This window comes from Artemia franciscana, chromosome 16 (genome assembly GCF_032884065.1).
Source record: "Artemia franciscana chromosome 16, ASM3288406v1, whole genome shotgun sequence".
Taxonomy (NCBI): domain Eukaryota; kingdom Metazoa; phylum Arthropoda; class Branchiopoda; order Anostraca; family Artemiidae; genus Artemia; species Artemia franciscana.
The window spans coordinates 10,851,258-10,873,638 of record NC_088878.1 but is presented as its reverse complement, the minus strand read 5'-3'; the positions used below and the strand labels follow the sequence as shown (position 1 = coordinate 10,873,638).

Genomic DNA, 22,381 nt, shown 5'->3' with positions numbered 1-22,381 from the left:
TTTCAGTCGCGAGGGCGAATCAACAAAGTCAATTTAGAAACGACTCTATAGTTCCGGTACCACTGAGGCAGACGCAGTAGATCTTTACAGTACTTAAAATATTCTGAGCGTATTTTCCTTGTATCCTTCTTGCGAAGGAGGAAAGCAAAACTAGAAAGATAAAAAATAGCAGAGGCACAAAAACTAGAATAAAGACGACAAAGTCCTTTTCGGTTATACCGAGTACAATTGCTGAAATTTGTGTATAACCAATTAGTTTTCGTATTAAATGAAAAAAATTAAATAAAATTCGCATACTTTTCACCACGCTCGACGTAATAGCAGAGCAAGTAGACGAAATATGTCTACTTATATACGTGCCTGGTTGAAAGTTAGGAAAAATTGAGCTGTAGCTTTTCGGTGGTCTAGACCCATTGTGTATATACTTACGCTATTTGCGAAAGATTCTTTTTTTAATTGGAAGCTTTTGTTATTGACAGATAACGCAAACTTAGACTTCTTCTTCAGTGCTTGCACTTTTAGCGTTTTTTTTTTTTCAAATCTAGCAGCTTTGGACAGTTTTTTAGCTTCTGTCATTGTTTTTTGGGCCATTATCATTCCCTTGTTTAACGTCTGCAAACCTGACACAGGTCTAATTTGAACGCAGAACACCAAAATGTTAGGAAGTGCAGTTAAACTGCGTTTGTGACGGCTCACTCAAGACTTTTTGGGTATTATCATAATCACTGACTACTTTTGGGTATTATAGTTTATTCCCACTTTATGTACATATCTCTCTTAAGTTTTCGGCAAACGTAAAATGGCAAAATTTTTGAGCTTTGAGCAAAAATTTTGCCTCCATTGGCAGTGCCATTTTAAAAGAGACCACACAAACCAGTAAAATATGAAAATAGGAAAGCTTTTTAAACTTAAAGAAAGTCCAGAACAATATCATGCAATATAAAAAATATAATAAAGAAACGTTAATTTTTATTCTGAAGACTTAATATGCCTTTAATCCCTAGGGTCAATTCACGGTAAATGGAGCTGGGCTAGTAATAATAAGCAAAAATTCGGTTGTTTTATCAATCTTTTAAGGAATGAGTAAAAATTTATAATTTTGATCTTCATAGAAAAAAATTACTTTTTTTCTCACAATTTGCCATTAATAATAAAATATTATTGGACAACCAAATTTGATAACATTAAATTATCATAATGAAATAGATTATTTTTCTTTTAGGTACCTGAAGGACCCTTGATTGATCGCGATCCCTGGGCTGATATTGATAATTGGATAGAGAACGCCTTCTCCAAAAACGAACCATCAGATTCAGACTCCTCTGATTTACCATCTCTTAGTAGCTGTAGTCACAACCCTGTAACTTCCACCCTTCATTCCTTACTTACTAAAGGATCAAGAAGCGATAGTGACTTATCGACGATTAAGATCGAACCTGCAATCGACATGCCTTTGCTCCATGGTAGATTAATATCTGGAAGAAATGATTCTAAACCAAGTATATCCTATGATCTTCCATCATGCTCCCTCGCGCGGAAAGACTCAATGCCTCATACCACCTTTGGCACACACGTTAGTACGACATTGCCACATATGGATAGCTTTAGTAGAAGACAAATCCCTAAAATTAAGGACGTGAACTTACTTGAGGATTTCGGTTCTGAAAAACTGTCTAAAAAAAGCAAGTTGAAATCGAAGTTAATTACATCATCATCACCTACTCAGTCCTATTTAGAAACTGGAAAAGAAAAACCTTTACATCGGTGCAATATATGTAATCGTGGATTTTTAAACAAGTCAAATATAAAAGTGCATCTTAGGACACACACTGGAGAGAAACCTTTCAAGTGTGAACACTGTGCAAAGGCTTTCAGACAGAAAGCTCACCTGCTAAAACATATGCAAATCCATAAACGAATATCTCGTGATTGAGCAGCTTCCCCTGCTTTCGGAGAAGTTCAGGTAAGCTGATTGTGCAAGAGATATTTTTACAAGATGCTTAAGGTAAATACTGCCTAAACTTGATTTATATTCTGTTGGAAAACTGTGTTTTGCTCTTTTTGGGTTGTTGAAAGGTGTTAAACTCATTCTCAAAACCTCTTTGTTGTACTTCTACTCATTTTATTAGACTGGATGAACTTTTCATTGAATCAATGCTGATTAAAATAGCTTCTCAATTGTATGTCCCGGTGTGGTTAGTAATTCAATGGAAAGATTTGTCCAGTCTGAAAAAAATAACTTTTTTTAGAGAAGAAATAAGCTCAATCACAGGCGTTGCGCTAAACCAGAAGGATAATTTTTGTGCTGAAGTTTCTGCAAGAATTTTGAATCTCATGGGTTTTACTAAAAAATACATTTACAAACCATGAAATATAAACTGAAAAGTTCTACAGGAATATTTGATTACAAATTAATCACCAAGTTTGCGCCAACGTAGCTGGAATATGACTTATTTAAAGAATCCTTACAAAATTTTGTTTATTTAAAGAAATATTTAAGTGAAATATTTTCTCATATGTTTTCACCTTTAGTGATATTCTCTCACCTTTAGAGCATCCAAAATGCTGATGAGTCACTAAATATGTGACCTTATTTCTGTTCCTTGAAACCATTCTTTTGTTTTATTCGGTAAGTGTTACATTTAAATTTGATTGTTGGCGATAAAATTGTTATAAATAAAACTTGACGATATGACTTGACTTCTTGACGAGTTTTGTTTGTCACTTGTAGCTGTTTCGCATTGATGCCAGATTCAGTTTATTTCTGTCAATATGGCTATCTGATGGCAAATAATAAAATGCATGGTCTTGGCCGTATGTACTCAGGAAAAATTCAGTTGCCAAATTATAACTAAGATGCCACAATTGCCAGAAATTAACTAATCGAGCGCTACTGCTGATTAGATACTGTCCTATCGCTTACGTGCCTTCATTTTTCCATAAAAATAGACCGTCATCCCTTAGCCACTACTCGTAGTAAATACACATATCCAAACATTAATTTATCCAAACATTGAATTTTTTAAACACTGTAGATTTTTAATTTTTAGAATGGATAATGTGCTTCAATGAAGTTTACCATGTGCCTACTCCTAAAAATATTTATAAGTTAACCCTTAGTTTTTGAAGAGTTATGTTACAGAAAAAAAACAAAAGCTATTGAGCAGAAATTAGATAAATAAAATAGTCGTTAATAATGTGTGGATTGTCGTCTCTACGAATTTTTTTTTCTTACATCTTATATGGGGAGGTAAATGACCAGATTTTTTGGGGAGGGGGGGAGAATCCAACTCTGTTATGTCAGAACTAAGCTCTAAACTTGCGTTTGACAATTGTTCTTAGGGGTCATACTCTTTCTAGGGGTGCTACCCTTGCCCCTCTTGAGATATACCTATACACGTCTTATATCCGTTAAATTTTGGGGTGAAGACGGAATATTTCATTAAAAGAAAATAGGTTTCGGCTAAATTCAAGCCACTATTTCTTAAATATAGTGTAAAAATAAAGCAGTAATTTTAATAGTTGCCAAATTAAGATGTTTTCAGATTAGCAAGGCCCCAAAAACTTCATTTCCCGAAAAAAAATAACAATAGTAATTTTATAATAAAGTATAATTATAGCAAAACACGAGCTTGGCATAGGCCTGAAAATTCACTTTCCCAAAAATAAATAGGATCAGCTATTTTGAGATCATTAGTGGTGACACCATGCTATAAAGCACACATTAGTTGAAAAAGAATAATAGATAGATAGAAAGAAAATTGTAGTGACGTAGGTGCTTAGTGGCCTTATTCCTTTTCTCGACAAACCCGTTCCGCATGAGTTGATAACTTGGCAAACTTCAAGCTTCCTCAACTTTCACTTCTATTGCACGTCTTGTGATTATTTTAGTTTTTTATACTGGCTGCATTTCTGGTTTTGGATTCCTGCGGTTGGCTGGTGGCAAACATAAACAGACTTGACATACTTACGAAGACTGTGACGTAACAAGTTGTTATACAGGTGTTATATTTCAATGTTCTACTTTGAAATCGGAAAATTAATTACGTTTCAATACAATAAATAAAAACGGTTTCCTCTGGTTTAAACAATTTATTATTAAAAGAAACGTATTAAGAATTTTTAACATTACTTGTGCTCAAGGGCTTTTCAATACAAAATTGAATGAAAAAGGAAAAAGAGTTAAAAACAAGAAAAAAAAACAAGGACAATGGAGGCGATTGCATTGACCCGAAATGAGAAAGGAGGCACAGAATGTATAACTGTTTAACTAAGGTGTATGACTGACTGTTAAAACAAATATTTATAACCTTTTTTCTATAGATGTAACTACACTGTTCACAATTTAAGTCTGTGTAAATAATACGTATACGCTAAAAAAGAGGGTACTTATTTAGATTGAATAATGCTAAAAATAATTACTTATTTTTGTGTATAGAATTAATTATATTAAACAGATTGTTAGAAGAGCTAATTTTAAGTAACAAAACATTTGATTAAAAACGTTAACGCAACTTCAAAAACTGTTGTTGATGCTTTTAATGCTTATAAAATTAAGTATACTTTACCTAATTTAAGCATATACTTTACTCAAGTATAGTTTGCTCAGGCAGCGGCTAGCAAAATATTCTCAGTTTTTTCCTCTAACACAACTTGGTAACAGAACTTATAAACCCACCTAAGAAATAGTACAAGACCGACAGAAAAACGGTAAAAACGAGCCAAATTTTTGAATATCATCATCTACATAGGTTGTTGGAAGAACCAATTTAAGTCAAAACTATAACATCGAGTAAAAACTGTGAATGTACTAACTGTTTAACTAAATTAATTGTTTTTGATGCTAAAAAGGCTTGTAAACTTAAGTTTACTTAGACTTAACCTAGAAAAATGTTCTGAGTTCCTTCCCTTTACACATTATATTTTTTTTAACAAAATTTACGAACCAGCCTAAGAAATATAACACAACCTACAAAAACGAGCCGAATTGCAAGTTATAAATATCGCCATCTACATTTTTGGAAGGAATGGTTTTTCGATTCTTTTTTTTTATCATTTTTCTATACCAGCAGTGCTCAACTGGCCTTCCTATTCTCCTTGCAAGGTGCAGGTCGATTTTGCTACACTAAATTGGTTTGCTATTTGGAACATTCTTAGCTGTTTTAATATGGCTAATATGATGCGAACAAACCGTTTTTACTTAAGCAATTGCAATGTTAAGATAGACGTCCGGCCTTTTCGCAGTATCTTAGGAAAAATTTGAATCTTCCTTTGATAAAAACAATCTCTAATCAGTATAGTTTAATCTGTCCCTAGAAAAATTTTGATTAATCATAAACGGTTACATAAAAGCGCGAAGTTCTTTAGCTTTAAAGATTCCGACGTTCCTAGAGTTGTTAATTCCCCGGTTAAGACAAAAACCTAGCAGACATGTCCAGAAGTTCTGCTAAACTCGTAAATTTAGCTGCAAGAACTGCTAAGCATAGTGGGCTGTGTATCTATAACTTTTTGAAGCTGTCTTTGACTCTAGAAGCAGTTGTAGGTCTGGGCATAATAAAGGATGCTTAGACAGCTGCCGACTCACCTACAGATCATGCATTGTACGGTGAAAGCTCTCTAAAAATACATGGATGTACCGAATCTATTTATTTGAACCTAACTCACTGAACTTGCGTTAAAATTCGAACTAATTAACACTGAAACAAAGACTAATTATTTCTGACACTAGACGCCAGGACTATTTAGAGACTTTAGTCGTATAAGTACTTTAATCACAGAGGACGAGAGGGTTCATTTTTGCCATCAAAACATAGTAAAAAGCGTGCCTTTTACACCTCTACGTATGATTGACATCCAATCATACCACTTTGAAGAAGGGAAATTGAAATGTCCCTGGATAGTCAAAAATTACTAAATTTGCAACAAGATACAACGAAAATGTTAGAATTATGGAGAACTCGGGCTAACAGGTGTGTGTGTGTGTGTGGGTTTGACATTTATGACCTAAAAGACTTTGTCGCAAAAGCAATAAGAATCTCAACTCTAACTTTGACGTGAACTTACTTATTAAAGGAGCTAATTTTTTAATAAAGACATACTTGATACTGCTACTGGATATTTTGATACTACTGATGCTCTTGTGTGAGCCTATATTCCTACTGGCTGTTGCTGTATTTTTTGGACTTAAATAGCCTAAAGTTGTGCGTTTAAAATGATTCGAAGCAGGGTTGTCACTCCATAGGATTTTTACCGAGATCTTGGCATTTCAGTACTAAAATGAGGCCTACACATGTTAACCTTTACCCTCAAAAAGTATATTAACTGACACATGTTTTTATTGTTTAATATGGTTGTGATATTTTTTTGAAATGTTGGAAGTTTTTTGTAAATTAATCGAGGGGTGGAGCTAAATTCCCAGTGACATCCCTTATCAAGAGTGCTTAAATTTGAGTTGTAATTGTTGCCCGGACAACTTTGCTAAAAGCACAACAGCCTTCTTAAGTCCAAACGGTATATCAGAAGAGTTTTTAAAAAGGAGAGAAATAACCCAGGGTCGTATTTTATAAGCTTTGGATGTATCTTTAATTTATAGGTTGTCGGGGTTGAAATGCTAAATACCCTGTTGGCTTTCTTCCTTGGTTGAAAAACCATATCTCAGTTAGATCTTCTTACATACAGAACCGATGTACTTCTTACAAATCATGATCATTTTAGTAATGATCCTAAACTAAATGATTAAATGTTAATTATTATAAACAAGTTGAATTAACCTATCAAGCCACGGTGTGAAATTTGAGGTAAAGTTTCTTTATAGAAATAATTGCACAAAAATAAGGTTTTAGCTTCGTGGGCAACACCTAGCCCTACTGCTAATCCTACTACCAGCACTACCAACCTTACTACTAATGCTACTACTGAGACTGCTACAACTACTAATACTACGGTAGTAGAATACAGCTAGGCCTACCCAAATGAAATGTGGTAAAATTCTTAGAACAACTTTAAAAAAAATCCTAAAATACTTTTACATATCGTTCTAAAAGTGTTTCACTTAAATCCCCCACCCTAATTTGCAAATATACAGCTTAACTAATATATTTACCATGTATTTATCTGTTTCTTGATCTCGTTGACGCTGCCTTTTTGTTATTAAAACTATTTGAAATAAAGAGTGACGTTGGCAAAATGCGTGGAACATATATAGTTTTGGCTGTATATTTGTACATTAGGTGGGGGGAGGGGTAGGGTAAAATAATGTACTCTCAGGAATGATATAAAAAAGTATTGAAAGATTTAAAAAAATCCAAGTTTTTGTTTTCTTTTGAGTGGGCCAAAGTGAAAACTAATACCGATACTACTGCAGCTGCTACCGCTTTACCTCGACATGACCTACCGCAACTACTGCTACCCCCAGTAGTTTTAAAACTACTACTCTTCCCACAACCCTTCATAACTTAACAACTCCTACCAGAACTATAACTTAATGATTAAAATCACTGGCTTCACATAGGACATGTAATATCTTGTTGAAATAAAAATCGTAAAAAGATATTTACTGTGTATGATTCCTCAGTCCGTAACGTAGTCCTGGAACCCTTCCCAAACTTGAATACATAGTTAAGTTGTGCCTCCTTCGACTCACGGTCATTTTGGAGCTCATTAAGGTCATATTAATTAAACTTCGTCATGAGAAAATAATATGGTTAGTTATTGCATTTTGAAATATAGAGAAAGCCATCAACCGATATTGATATAATTTTAGGTTTTTGAATAGCGTCTAACCTAGCTGCTGTTTTTACCACTGCTACTAATCCTTCCAACACAGCTATTGTTAAACCTAAGCTACTTGCAGTACGACTCCCACCACACGAGTATCTTCCCATGGTCACTTTTACCATGACTTTTTTTTTTAACCTGACTACAGATTCTATCACAACCGCTGTTACAAATACTATATCCACTCGTGCTACTTACACTACGAATACTTCCGCCGTCACCACTCCTATCCACTCGTGCTACTGTCACTACAAATACTTCTACCCTGACTACTCCTTCCATGGCTATTCCTAACCTGACTCCTTATACCACAACTCATCCCACCATATATAATCCCAATTGTACCATCGTTACCCCTACCAAGACTATTCCAAGTCCGACAGCTCAAACTATGAACTCTCCTAGCCTAACTTCTTCTGAGATAACTGCTATACGCTTGACTACTCATGCCATGGCTACTCTTAGCATCACAAATTCCAACACAACCATTCCCACGAAAACTACTACTCAGGCTACTCCTATTAGGACTTATTCTACCAAAATTATTTTGTTCAAGGCTAATTTTAACGTGACTACCCCCTACATGACAAATTTTATCCCAACTATTCTTACCACTACCCTCCTGCTACGGCTGCTCTTACCCTGACTACCTCTACCTCTACTACGCCAATAGCTAATACAACTACGTCTGTTACTAATGGAACAACTAACCTAACTACAAGAATTCTTAATACAACTAAGCCCAGAATCACTAGTTCCAACTTGACTATTCCTGAAAGGATTAATTCTATCATGGCCACTCTTAAGATCCCTGCTAATACTATGACAAAACAACTCGACTATTCTCACTACGACTTATCTCACCCTAGCTATTCCCACCGTGACTGTTACAGCAAGTATTCTTAACATCATTACTCCTACTTTTTCTACTCCTACCACAGCTGTTTTTACAATGACCGCTATTATTGCTATACCTACTCTGAAGCTGTTACTTCAGGTGCTTCTATTCCAAGCCCCATGACTGCTGATGACTGCTTTCACCGCAACTCCCATGACTGCTTTCACCGCATTTGCTCCTTGTATGAATAGTCCTACTAGAACCACTTGTACCATGACTGACCTCAATAAAAATATTCTGATCAAGGCGACTCTGATCACACGACTAATCTCATCCTAGAGACTCCCATCGTGTCTGCTGCCACAAGTATTCTTACCATCATTAATCCTACGTGTGTACTCCTACCGCAACCGTTTTTACCGCAATTACTACCTAGATCACGTTGGTGGCTGCATGCTTACTCCTATAACTACTACCCACCCCACCTACTCCTTCCCTGACTCCTACTAGTAAGATTCTCACCATATATAATTTTGCCACTACCATTGCTACTATTTTTGTAACTACTCCAAGGAAGAATTCTCATGCTATGACTTTTGCTAACCTCTCTACTTCTACTAAAACTACTCTTAGGTCTGACTGCTCACACAATGAATACTCATAGCACCACAAATTCGAAGATGAATGCTCCCACCACAACTACTATCAAGGCTACTCCTTTTACGATCTCTCTCACCCCGATCACTCTCAACATGAAAATTTACTAAATGAAGAATTTTACCATGATAGCTCCTACGGCTGCTTTTACCATGACTACTTTTACTACTTCTAAAAGTGTTACTCGTACAGCAGATATTCTTAGAACGATTCGTTCTACCACCATTACTCCAACTGCAACTATTCATAACACAACTACTCCTGACACTACTACTTCTATCTTTACTAGTCCTGCCATAATTATTCCTGTTATGGTTTTTGTTAACACGGCTACTCATACCACGGAAAGTTATTCTGAGACAATTTGACCACTCTTGCAATGACTAATTCCACATTAGCTACGCCACCGCGACTACCGTCGTAAATAATCTTATCATGATTACTTCTACCTCGTCTTCCCCCACTGAAACTGTTTTACCATGACAAATAATATTACTACGGCCATACTATCATCTCTAACCCTGATTCTCACAGTAGGACTACTCCTAATACTACGTATCTTCCCATGACTCCTCTCACTAAAACTTTTCAATGCATGACTAATACTATCCTGACAAATCTTACCATAACTAACCTTAACACGAGTACCAGATCTATGAAAATTCTTAGTGCAACTACTTCTACCATCACTATTACTACAACTACTCCGACCACAACTACCCCTACAACAATTACTTTTATGTTAGTACCCTTACAACACTACTCCTAGCTCGATCACCCCAAGTACGATGAGTGATCTACTTCTCCTAGCACCACCACACCTATCAAGACTGCTCCTGCCTCGACTATCCTACCAAAACTACTCTTAACATGACTGCGTCTGCCACGATAAGTTTTTTTAAGACTCCCGTTCCTGCAATTACTTCTACCCTGAATAACCTACTGTGACTGCTTACTGCATATACTCCTACGATGATTAATCTTATCACGTTTACTTTTATTATAACTGTTTTTACCACGGCAACTACTGGTATTGTAACTATACTGCTACCCCTGACATGATTGCTCCTAACATCACTACTCTTCCCATGACTACTCTCATCATAACTGCTTCGACTTTTCTCGCCACGGTTACTTTCATCATGACTACTCATAACACGACTGCACCTACCATGACAATTTCTACCATGACTACTACCACCCTGCTTATTCTCACTGTACCTATTCCTGCATGAGCACTCATACCGTGATAACTCCTAAGCCGTTTACTTTTGCCGCAAGTAGCCCCACCAAGGCTTCTACTACAGTGCTACTCCCGTTGATCTACATTTGTTACTACAATCAACTCATCGAACAGTATAACTCTAATAATATGCATCAATTTTAAGTGAATTTTAAAGCGAGCAGCTAAGGAAAACTGTTCAATGGGTAAATTTCGTTTTTAGTAACGTGCAAATGATACTATCCGCTGGGAACATTGAATATGTTTCAATCCAGATACCAACTAACTATCTTCAGTAAAAGTTACTGCAAAAGTAAAGTCGGTTACTTTTTTGTCCTTCCAGCTATTACGACTGACTGAAACTGAATAACATGTGCTGACTGCGAAGCCATATAAAACCATTAAGAAGTACTTGACGAATATTAATATATGATTAAAAGGCTGTTATTTAATGATCACTATTTACTCAGCGAATCAACAGATACTGGCTGAATGACAGAAGTTGAATACAAAGGTGCTCGACTAAAATTAAAAGAAATACTGTTTGTTCAATAGCCAATTAAAATCTAGGACTCTTGATGTGTGAAAGTCATTTACTACTATCTGTTTTCCTTATTGAACTACTACTTACTGACTGTGTAACAGGAGACTGTGCAGAACAATAGAAAACAGCCAAGAGACACTTGATGAACATTAACTTCCATTAAACTGAATGTGTAGTCAATAGCCAATTGAAACCTAGGGTTCTAGAAGCTTGACTATCATTTATTACTCACTGTTTTACTCAGTGAAACACTACTTACTGACTGAATGACAGACGCTGGCTACAGAGCAATGAAAAACGGCTAATAAGGCGTACTTGAAGTACATAAACTTCTATTAAAAACACGACTTTGGTCACAAGCGAAATAAAACCTACCATTCTGGAAATGTGACTTTCATTTACTACTCACTGTTTTACTCAGCAAATCCCTAGCTATTGACTAAATAACTAACTGTATAAGCAACAGAATACTGTTAATATGAGGTATTTGACGAACATTAATATCAATTAAGAAGTATTTTTTGGTCACTAACCACTTAAAACCTAGGTTTCTAGAAGTATAACTGTTCTTTTTTTTTACAATTTGCAGTTTTTCTCAGTGATTTACTACTTACTGATTGTATAACAGTTACTGACTATAAAACAATAAAAACACTCTTAAGAGACACTTGATAAACTGTAACATTTATTATATGGAATTTTTTGGTCACTAGCCAAATAGAACCTAAGATTCTATAAATGTGACTATTATATTCATCACTCTTTTACTTGATGATTTACTAATCAGTGACTAAATAGCAGACATTGACTACAGAGGAATTAGAAAGGCTGAGTTGGCCACTAGCCAATTAGATTATTCTAGAAAAGATTCTAGAAGTAAGACTGTCATTGATAATTCACTGTTTTACTCGGCGAATTACTAGTTCCTCACTGAATAACAGACGCAGATTACAAAGCAATTGAAAACTGTTAGGAGGCGCTTGACGAATAATAATTCCTATAAAAAAGACTGTTTTGGCCACTAGCCAATTAAGCCGGGGATTCCAGAAGTGTGACCCTCAGTCAGTACCCACTGTTTTACTCAGCAAATTACTTGTTACTGACTGAATAACAAACGCAGACTACAAATCAACCGAGCACTGTTGATAATTGGCACGCACCGATTGTCAATAACTATTAAAAAGACTGTTTTGATGGTTAAGCAATTAAAACCTAGTATTCTAGAAGTGCGACTGTCATTTATAACTCACTGTTTGACTCAGCGACTACGAAGTAATAGAAAACTCTTAAGAGGTACTTGACAAACGTTAACATCTATTATAATGAGTGTTTTGGTCACTAGCCAAGTAAAGCCAGGGATTCTAGAAGTGTGACTGTCTCTCAATACATTGATGGAATAACAGATGCTGGCTACAAAGCAATAGAAAACTATTAATAAGAAGGCACTCGACGATCGTTAATATCTATTAAAAAGACTGTCTAGGTAACTGGACTATTAAAACCTAGGATTATAGATGTTTGACTGTTTTTTACGGCTACCTGTTTTACTTAGCAAACTAGTAGTTACTGACTGTATAGAAAAAATGGACTATAAAGTATTAGAAAACTGTTGATAAGATGTACTTGACGAACATTAGTGATACTAAAATAAACGCACTGACTATTATCAATGACTATAACTGTCAGTTACTATAATAATACACTGCAAAATAGAAGCTGACTACAAAAGTACTTGACGAACATTAAAATGTACGGAAAAACTGTTTTGGCTACTAGCCAATCAAAACCTGGGATTCTAGAAGTGCGACTGTACAACAAAAATTGACAATGAACAACTAGAATATACTAAAGAATTGTTTCGGTCACTAGCCAATTCTAACCTAGGATTCTAGGAGTTTGACTATCATTTACAACTTACTGTGTTAATCATCGAAAGACTTACTCCTGACTGAATAAAAGCCGTTGACTACAGGGCAATATATTACTGTTTATAAGAGGTACTTGACGAACATTAAAACCCATTAGAAAGACAGTTTTAGGCAGTAGCCAGCTAAAACCTATTATTATTAAAGTGTGACTATTATTTATTGCTCTCTGTTTAACTCAGCAAATTACTAGTTATTGACTGTATAACAGCCGCGGACTACAAAGCAATGGACAAATGTTGATAATAAGTACTTGACGAACAATAATATTTATTGAGAATAATTTTTTATTCACTAGTGAATTAAAATCTAGGATTCTAGAATAGTGACTATCATTTACCACTTACTTTTTTACTCGGTTTATGACTAATTACTGACTGAATAGCAGACACTGGCTACACAGCAAGAGAAAACTGCTGCTGTTTTACTCAGCAAATTACTAGTTACCATCTGTGTAACAGAGGCTGACTATAAAGCAATAGAAAACTGTTAATAAGAGGTACTTCATAAAAATTGTTATCTACTAAAAACACTGCTTCGGTCACTAGCCAATCAAAACGTAAGATTCTAGAACTGCTACTGTCTTTTACTGTTTATTAAGATAATTACAAATAACTGTCAGAGTAGCAGACGCTGACTATGGAGCAATAGGAAGTTTTTTTTTTATAAGAGGTACTTGACGAACATTAACACCTATTAGAAAGACTGCTTTGGTCACTAGCCAATTAAAACCCAGTACTCTAAAAGTGTGACTATCATTTATTACTCACTGTTTTACTTAGCAATTTACTAGCTGCTGACTGTATAGCAGACGCTGACTACAAAGCGATTGAAAAAAATTAATAAGAGGTACATGATGAGCAATAATATTCATTAAAAATAATTTTTGGGTCACTAGCGAATTAAAATATAGGATTATAGAAGTGTGACTATCATTTATCACTTAGTGTTTTACTCGGTGTATAAATATTTACTGACTGAATAGTAGAGAATGACTACAGAGCAATAGAAAACTGTTTCTAAGAGATATTTGACGAACATTAGCATATATTTAAAGACTATGTTGGCGACTAGCCAATTAAAACCAATGATTATAGAAGAGTGACTGTCACCTACTACTCACTGTTTTACTCAGCAATTTTTTGTTTCTGACTGAATAACAGACACTGACTACGAAGCATTAGAAACTGATAATAAAAAGTACGTTACGAGCACTAATAAATATTTAAAAGAGTGTCTTGGCCACTGGATAATTAAAACCTGAGATTCTAAAAGTGTGACTGTCATTAGAACTATCTATTTTAATCAGCTAATTATTGTAAACGGACTGAATAGTAGACACTAAATACAAAGCAACACCAAACTGTTAAGTAGTACTAGAAGAATATTAACATCTATTAAAAAGACCGTTTCGGCTACTGGTCGATTAAAACTTCGGATTTTAGAAGTGTGATGGTTACTAACTACTCACTGTTTTAATCAGCAGATTACTTGTTTCTGAATTAACAACAGACACTGACTACTAAGTAACTGTTAATAAAAGGTACGTGAAGAATATTATAATCTTTCAGAAAAACTGTTTTGATCTCTAGCCAAATCAAAACTGGGATTCTAGAAGTGTGACTGTCACTTGCTACTCACTTTTCTACTCACCAAATTACAAATCACTGACTGAACAATAGACACTCACTTCAAAACAATGGAAAACTATTAATAACACGGTACTTGAAGAGCGTTATCATCTATTGAATAAACTGTTTACGTCACTAGACCATTAAAACCCAGGATTCTAGATGTAGGATTGTCTCTAACGACTCATTGTTTTATTCTTCGAACTAGCAGCTATTGACTGTATAACAAACCTTGACAATAAAGAAGTAGAAAACTGCTAATAAAGTGTACTCCACTAGAATTTGTGACGATAAATAATACACACTGAACTCCATCACTGACTATTATAGTCACTGACTGTAACAGTCAGTTACATTACTAAACACCGAGAAACAGACCCTGACTACGAAAGTACTTGACAAACATAAACTATGTCGTCTAAATAATAGACACTGACTGAAAAGCGATAAAAAACTGTTAATGAGAGGTACTTGACGAACATTAGTATCTATTAAAAAGACTATTTTGGGCGCTAGCGAAAAAACGCATGAATCTATAAGTGACCTCACTGTTTTACCCAGTGAAGTACCAGTTACTGAATGAATGACATACGCCTGACTACAAACAAATAGAAAACTGTTATGAGGTACTTGACGATCATTAGCATTCATTAAGAAGACTGTTTTGGTTACTATCAAATTCAAACCTGTGATTCTAGATGTACTTGATTATCATTTACTACTCACTGTTTACTCGGTAAACTACTGACTACTGACTGAATAACAACCACTGACTATAAAGCAATAGAAAACTGTTAAGTTACTTGAAAAACATAAAAATCTAAAAATAAAAACTGTTTTGGTCACTAGCCAATAAAATCTAGGATTCTAGAAGTGTAACTATCATTTACTACTCATCGTTTTATTCAGCAGATTTATAGTTACTGATAATATGACGGGTGTTTGTGACAAAAAATAGAACACTGTTACTAAGAGGTACTGGACGAAAATTAATATGTACTAAAAAGACTGCGTTCTTCACTTGCCAATTAAAGACCCAAGATTCTACAAGTGTACTACTCACTGTTTTACTCATCAAAGGACTTACTACTGACTGAATAACAGACGCAGACTACAGACCAATAAAATGCTGCTTATAAGAGGCACTTGATGAACATTATGCCTATTAGAAAGACTGTTTTGGTAACTAACCAATGAAAACCTAGAATTATAGAAGTGTAGCTATCCTTTTCTACTCTCTCTTTTATGCAGCAATTTAATAGTTACTGACTAACAGAAGCTGACTACAAATCTATAGCAAACTCCTAATAAGAGGTACTTGACGGACATTAATGTCTATTGAAAAGTATGTGTTTGTCACTAGCCAATTAAAACCTGGGACTCTTGAAGTGTGACTATCATTTATTACTCATCATTTTACTCAGCAAATTTACTCAGCAAATAAGAGGTACTTGACAAAAATTAATATGTATCAAAAAGACTGTTTTGTCCACTAGCCAATTCAAACCTTGGATTCTAGGATCTAGACTGTTTTGGTATTAAAACCTAGAATTCTAAAAGTATAGCTATCATTTTCTACTCGCTCTTTTATCCAGAAATTTAATAGTTACTGACTAACAGACACTTACTACAAATCAATTTCAAACTGTTGATAAGAGGTACTTGACAGACATTAATATTTATTAAAAACAATGTTGGTCAATAGTCAACTAAAGCCTGGGATTCTTGAATTGTGACTATCATTTACTACTCACTGCTTTACTCATCAAATTACCAATTGAATGGCAGATATTGATCAAAAAGCTATGGAAAACTATTAAAAAGTACTTGACTAAAATTAACATGAATTAAATAGACTGTTTTGGCCACCACCTAAGTTGAACCTGGGATTCTAAGAGCGTGACTGTCGCTTACTACTCACTGTTTTACTCAGCAAATTACTTGTTACTGACTGAATAACAGACGCTGACAACAAACTATTTAAAAGCCGTGAATAACAGCTACTTGACAAACAAATTGACAAACTACTTGACAAATTGAAGTTTAGGATTCTAAAAGTGTGGCTGTCATTCACTGCTCACTGTTTCACTCAGCGCATTACTGGATACTGACTGGGTAATAGACGCTGACTACAAAGACACTTGACGAATATCAACATTTATACTAGTCAGTAGTCAATTAAAACCTAATGTCTTAGAATTTTGACTGACATCTACATTTCATCGATTTATTAAGCGAATTACTAGTTACTGACTCTATAACAGAAGCTGAATAACTAAATAAAAGACCCTGACTGCACTAATACTTCCAGAAGGTTAACTCTTATTCAAAAGACTGTTTTTTTGTCAATAGCCAATGAAAACTTGGAATTCTAGAAGCACAATCGTCATTTAGTGCTTTTTTTACTCAATGAAAGCAATTGAATAGTGTAAAAAACACTGGAAAAACATGATTATTTGTTAAGTAGACTGTTTTGGTCAGCAGACCAATCAAAACCTAGGACTCTAGAAGTATAAAAGATTGTTTTGGTCACCAGCTTATTCAATACAAGGATTCTAGAAGTTTGACTATGATCTGCTACTCACTGTTTTACTCAGCGAAATACTTGTTACTGATCGAATAACAGATGTTTACTATAAAACATAGGAAACTATTAACAGGAGGTATTTGGTGAACATTAATATTAATTAAAAAGGTTGCTTTGGTCACTAGGTGATTTAACCCAAGGTTTCTAGAAGTGTTACTATCATTTACTACTCATTTATACACTCAGCGAATATCTAGTTACTAAACGCTGACTAAAGAGCAATTTAATGCTGTTAATAAGAGGTACTTGAAGAACATTATTCTCTATTAAAAGACTGTTTTAGTCACTATTCAATTAAAATCTTGGATGCCATAAGTGTGACTGTTTACCTCTCACTGTTTTACACAGAGAATCACTAATTACTGACTGTATAACAGCACTTGACTAACATTAACATTAGCGTCTGAATAACAGACGCTGACTACAAATCAGTAAACATTCTTGATAAGAGGTGCTTGACATACTTGATTATGTATTAAGAAGACTTTTTTCGTAACTGACCAACTAAAACCTAGGATTTTATAAGTGTGACTGTCATTTACTACTCACTTATTTACTCAGTGAATTACTAGTTACCGAATAGCAGACGCCAACTACAAAGCAATAGGAAACTCTTACGAGGTACTTGAGGAACATTATCATCTACCAATAGACTGTTTTTTACTAGCTAATTAAAACCTTGGGTTCTAGAAAAGTGACCGTCATTAATACTTACTTTTTTACACCGCAATATACTTCTTACTGACTGAATAGGAGACGCTGACAACAAAATAACAAAAACCGTTCGTGAGATAAACTTGACGAACAAGGATATATAATAAATACTGTTTTGATCGTTAGCCAATTAAAACCTCGCATTCTAGAAGTGTGACTGACATTCGTTACTCACTGTTTTGCTAAGCGAATTGCTAAATACTAACTGGACAATAGACGCTGACTACTACATACTACTCACTGTTTTACTCAGGGAATTACTTGTTACTGGCTGAATAACAGACGTTAACTACAAAGTACTCTTAATAAGATTATTGACAAAATTTGATATCAGACGCTGACTACAAAGGTACTTAAAGAACATTATCATATATTAATAAGTCACTGGCAAATTATGACCTAGGATTCTAGAAGTGAGACTGTCATTTACAAATCACTGTATTACTAAGTAAATTACTAGTTACTGAATAACTAACAGACAATGACTACAAAATAATAGAAAACTCTTAAGAGGTACTTTACGGATGATAACATCTGTAAAATTTTGGTCACTAGCCAAAATAAACCTAAGATTCTAGATGTGTGGCTGTCATTTACCGCTCATTGTTTACTCGGGGAATTACTAGACACTGCCTTAATAACAGACGCTGACAAAAAACTGCTTGACGAACAGTAACATGTACTAAAAGGACTGTTTTGGTTACCAGCCAAGAGAAACCTGGAAGTCTAGAAGTCTAGAATTCTAGAAGTATGACTGTCAGCTACTTCTCGCGTTTTTACTCAGCAAATCGCTAATTACTGACTGAATTATGGATACTGACTACAAAGGCACTTGACGAACATTATTACTAATGTTTGACCAGTAGATATTGACCACAAAGCAGCAGAAAACTATTAATGAGAGGTATTCAACGTATTTTAATATCTATTAAAATAAAAACTATATTGGTCGCAAGTTAGTTAACTGTCATGCAGTACCTACTGTTTTGCACGGGGAATTGCTTGTTACTGACTGGATAACAGACACTGACTATAAAGCCATAAAAAAACTGTTCAGAAGTACTTGGCAAACATTAATATCTACTAAAAAGATTGTTTTGGTTACTAGATAATTAAAATCTAGGATTCTAGAAGTGTGACTATCATTTACTACTTACTTTTTTACTTGGCTTATAACTGATTACTGATTAAATAGCAGACACTGACTACAGAGGAAGAGAAAACTGCTGCTGTTTTACTCAGCAAGTTACTAGTTACTAACTGTATAACCGATGCTGCCAACAAAGCAATAGAAAATTGTTAATAAGAGGTACTTCCTAAGAATTACTATCTACTAAAAAGACGGCTTTGGTCATTAGCCAATTAAAACGTAAGATTCTAGATTTGTGACTATCATTTACTGTTTTAGTAAGAGAATTAAAAATAACTGAGAGAGTAACAGACGCTGACTATGCAGCAATAGGAAACTGTTTGGATTTTAAAAATGTTACCGTTGTTTACTACTCACTGTTTTACTTAGTGAAGTACTAGTTACTGACTATACACAAGTGCTTGACGAACATTTATATTTATTAAAAACACTGTTTTGGTTCCTAGGCAATAAAAAATTAGGATTCAAGAATTCTAACCGTCATACTCACTGTTTTACCCAGCGAATTACTTCTTAATGACTGACTAGGAGACGCTGACTACCAGCCTTTTGAGAATTTCCAAGACGTACTTGACGAAAGTTAATATCATGGGTGTAGTGAGATTGTGACTGTTATTTATATTCCCTAATTTAGTCATCAACTTAACAGTTTCTGTTTGAATAAAACAGGCTGACTAAAAAGCAATAGAAAACTCATAAAAAGTACTTACCATCTGTCCATATCTATCAAAAAGGCAGTTTTGTTCGCTAGTCAATCAAAACCGAGAACTCTAGAAGTACAACCATTATTCACTAATCGATGTTTTACCCAGCGCATTACTTGTTACTGACTGAATAAAAGATGCTGACTACAGTACAATAGAAAACTGTTAATAAGAGGTACATGACGAAAATAAATATCCATTCAAAACACTGTTTTTTTTACTAGCCAATAGATACCTGGGATTCCAAGAGAATAGCTGTCATTTAGTACGGACTGTTTTACACAGGAAATCACTCGCTATTGACCGAATAGCGGACGTTGACTATCTGGTATTGGATAATTATTAAGAAGCAAATGATGAACATTAACATGATGGTTACAATGAAAGTTGTAACCGTCTTTTACAACTCACTGTTTTAATAAGCGTCTTAACAAATTTTGACAGAATAATAGACAATTACTACAAAGCCGGAGAAAACTGTTAGGGAGCACTTGACAATATAAATATTTGCCAAAAGGACTGTTTCGCTCGCTAGCCAATTAGAATCTAGAATTTTTAAAGTGTACCTGTCACTTACTACTAAGTGTTTATTCAGCAAATAGCTACTTACTGAATGAATAACAGACATTGAATACGAAGCAGAAGAAAACTGTTAAGAAGCACTTGGCGAATATCAGTATCCATCAAAAAGACTGCTGTGTGCCCTAACCAATTTAAATCTACAATTGTAGAAGTGTCGCTGTAATTTACTCCTCACTGTCTTATACTGCAAATTACTAGCTGCTGATTGAATAACAGACATTGGATCCGAAACAATAAAAACTGTTAAGAAGCGCTTGACGAATATTACTATCGACCTAAAAGTCTGTTTTGTTCACTATCCGATTAAAATCTACAATTGTTCAAGCGGTACTTTCATTTAATACTCACTGTCTTAGAAAGCAAATTAATAGTTGCTGACTGAGTAATAGACTTTGAATGCGAAGCAATAAAAAATTTTAAAATGCACTTGACGAATATCAATATCTATCAAAAAGACTGTTTTGTTCCATATCCAGTTTAAATCTCAATTTGTAGAAGTGTGACTGTCATTTACTAGTCATTGTTTTAGACAGCAAATTAACAGTTACTGACTGAATAACAGACACTGAATCTGATGCAGTAAGAATTATTAATTGTAGAAAAATTCACCATTTTAGAGGTGTGACTATCATTTACTACTCTATGTTTTACACAGTAAATTACTAGTTACTGACTGAATAGAAAAAACAACGTGCAATCCTAAGCAATAGAAAACTGGTAAGAAGCACTTGACGAATATCACCATTGACCAACAAGACTTTTTTCCTATCTAATTAAAATCTACAATTGTAGAATTTTAACTGTCTTTTACTACTCACTGTTTTACACATCGAATTACTAGTTAGTGACTGAATAACAGACGCTGACTAAAAAGTAATAAAAAACTGTTAAGAAGTACTTGACGAAAATTAATATCTACTAACAAGACTGTTTTGATAACAATTCAATTAAAAACGCTATTTACTACTCACTGTTTTACTTAATGAAGTACTAGTTACTGACTAAATAAAAAACGGTGACAAAAAAGCCGACAAACTGTTTAGAAGCACTTGACGAATATCAGTATCCATCTAAAAGAATGTTTTGTTCCCTATCCAATTAAAATCTACAATTGTAGAGCTCTGACTGTCATTTACTGCTCGCTCTCTTAGATAGCAAATTACTAGTCCTTGATGAAATAACAGACATGGAATTCAAAGCAAAAAAAACTCTTAAGAAGCACTTGATGAATATCACTATCGAACAAAAAGACTGCTTTGTTCCCTTACCAATTAAAATCTATAATTATAGACATGTGGCGGTTAGTTACTGCTCACTGTTTTAGACAGCAAATTACTAGATTCTAGCTGAATAACAGATATTGAATAGGAAGTAATAGAAAACTTTTAAGGAGTACTTGGCGAATACCAATATCTACAAACGCTGATAAGAAGCGGTTGACGAATATCACTATCTACCAAAAATACTGTTTTGTTCCCTATCCAATTAAAATCTGCAATTGATGACGTGTGACTGCTATTTACTACTCACTGTTTTAGGCAGTAGATTACTAGTTACTGACTGAATAACAGGCAGTTAATGTAAAGCAATAGAAAAGTGTTAAGAAAAACTTCACGAATATCATTATCGACCAAAAAGACTGTTTTGTTCCATATGTAACTAAAATCTATGATTTTGGCTTTGTGACTGGCATTTACTACTCACTGTTTTCAACAGAAAATTACTAGCTCCTGACTGAATAACAGACGTTGAATACCAATCGATATAAAACTATATAGGAGCACTTGACGACTATCAATATCTATCTAAAAGACTCTTTTGCTCCCCACCCAATTAAAATGTTCAATTTTACAATTGTGACTGTAATTTACTACTCATTGTTTTAGACAGCAAATTAATAGTTAATGACTGAATAACAGAATAACAGAATGTGAAGCAATAGAATACTGTTAAGAAGTACTTGACGAATATTAATTAATATCTATTAAAAAAATTGCTTTGTCGCTAGCCACTTAAAACCTAGGATTTTAGAATTAAGATCGACATTTACT

At 34.4% G+C, this 22,381-nt stretch overlaps 1 protein-coding gene across 3 annotated transcripts in view; it reads left to right on the top strand.

Annotated features, from left to right (window-relative positions):
• The window catches only part of LOC136037061 (ichor-like), a 50,337-nt gene that overhangs the window by 14,485 nt on the left and 13,471 nt on the right, over positions 1–22,381 (top strand). For all 3 annotated transcript variants that reach the window (XM_065719498.1, XM_065719497.1, XM_065719499.1), the window contains exon 3: positions 1,223–22,381. This exon is cut by the window's right edge and continues 13,471 nt beyond it. In XM_065719498.1, the coding sequence (XP_065575570.1) occupies positions 1,223–1,933 (711 nt within the window). In that variant the 3' untranslated portion in view covers positions 1,934–22,381. The remainder of the gene's footprint in view (positions 1–1,222) is intronic.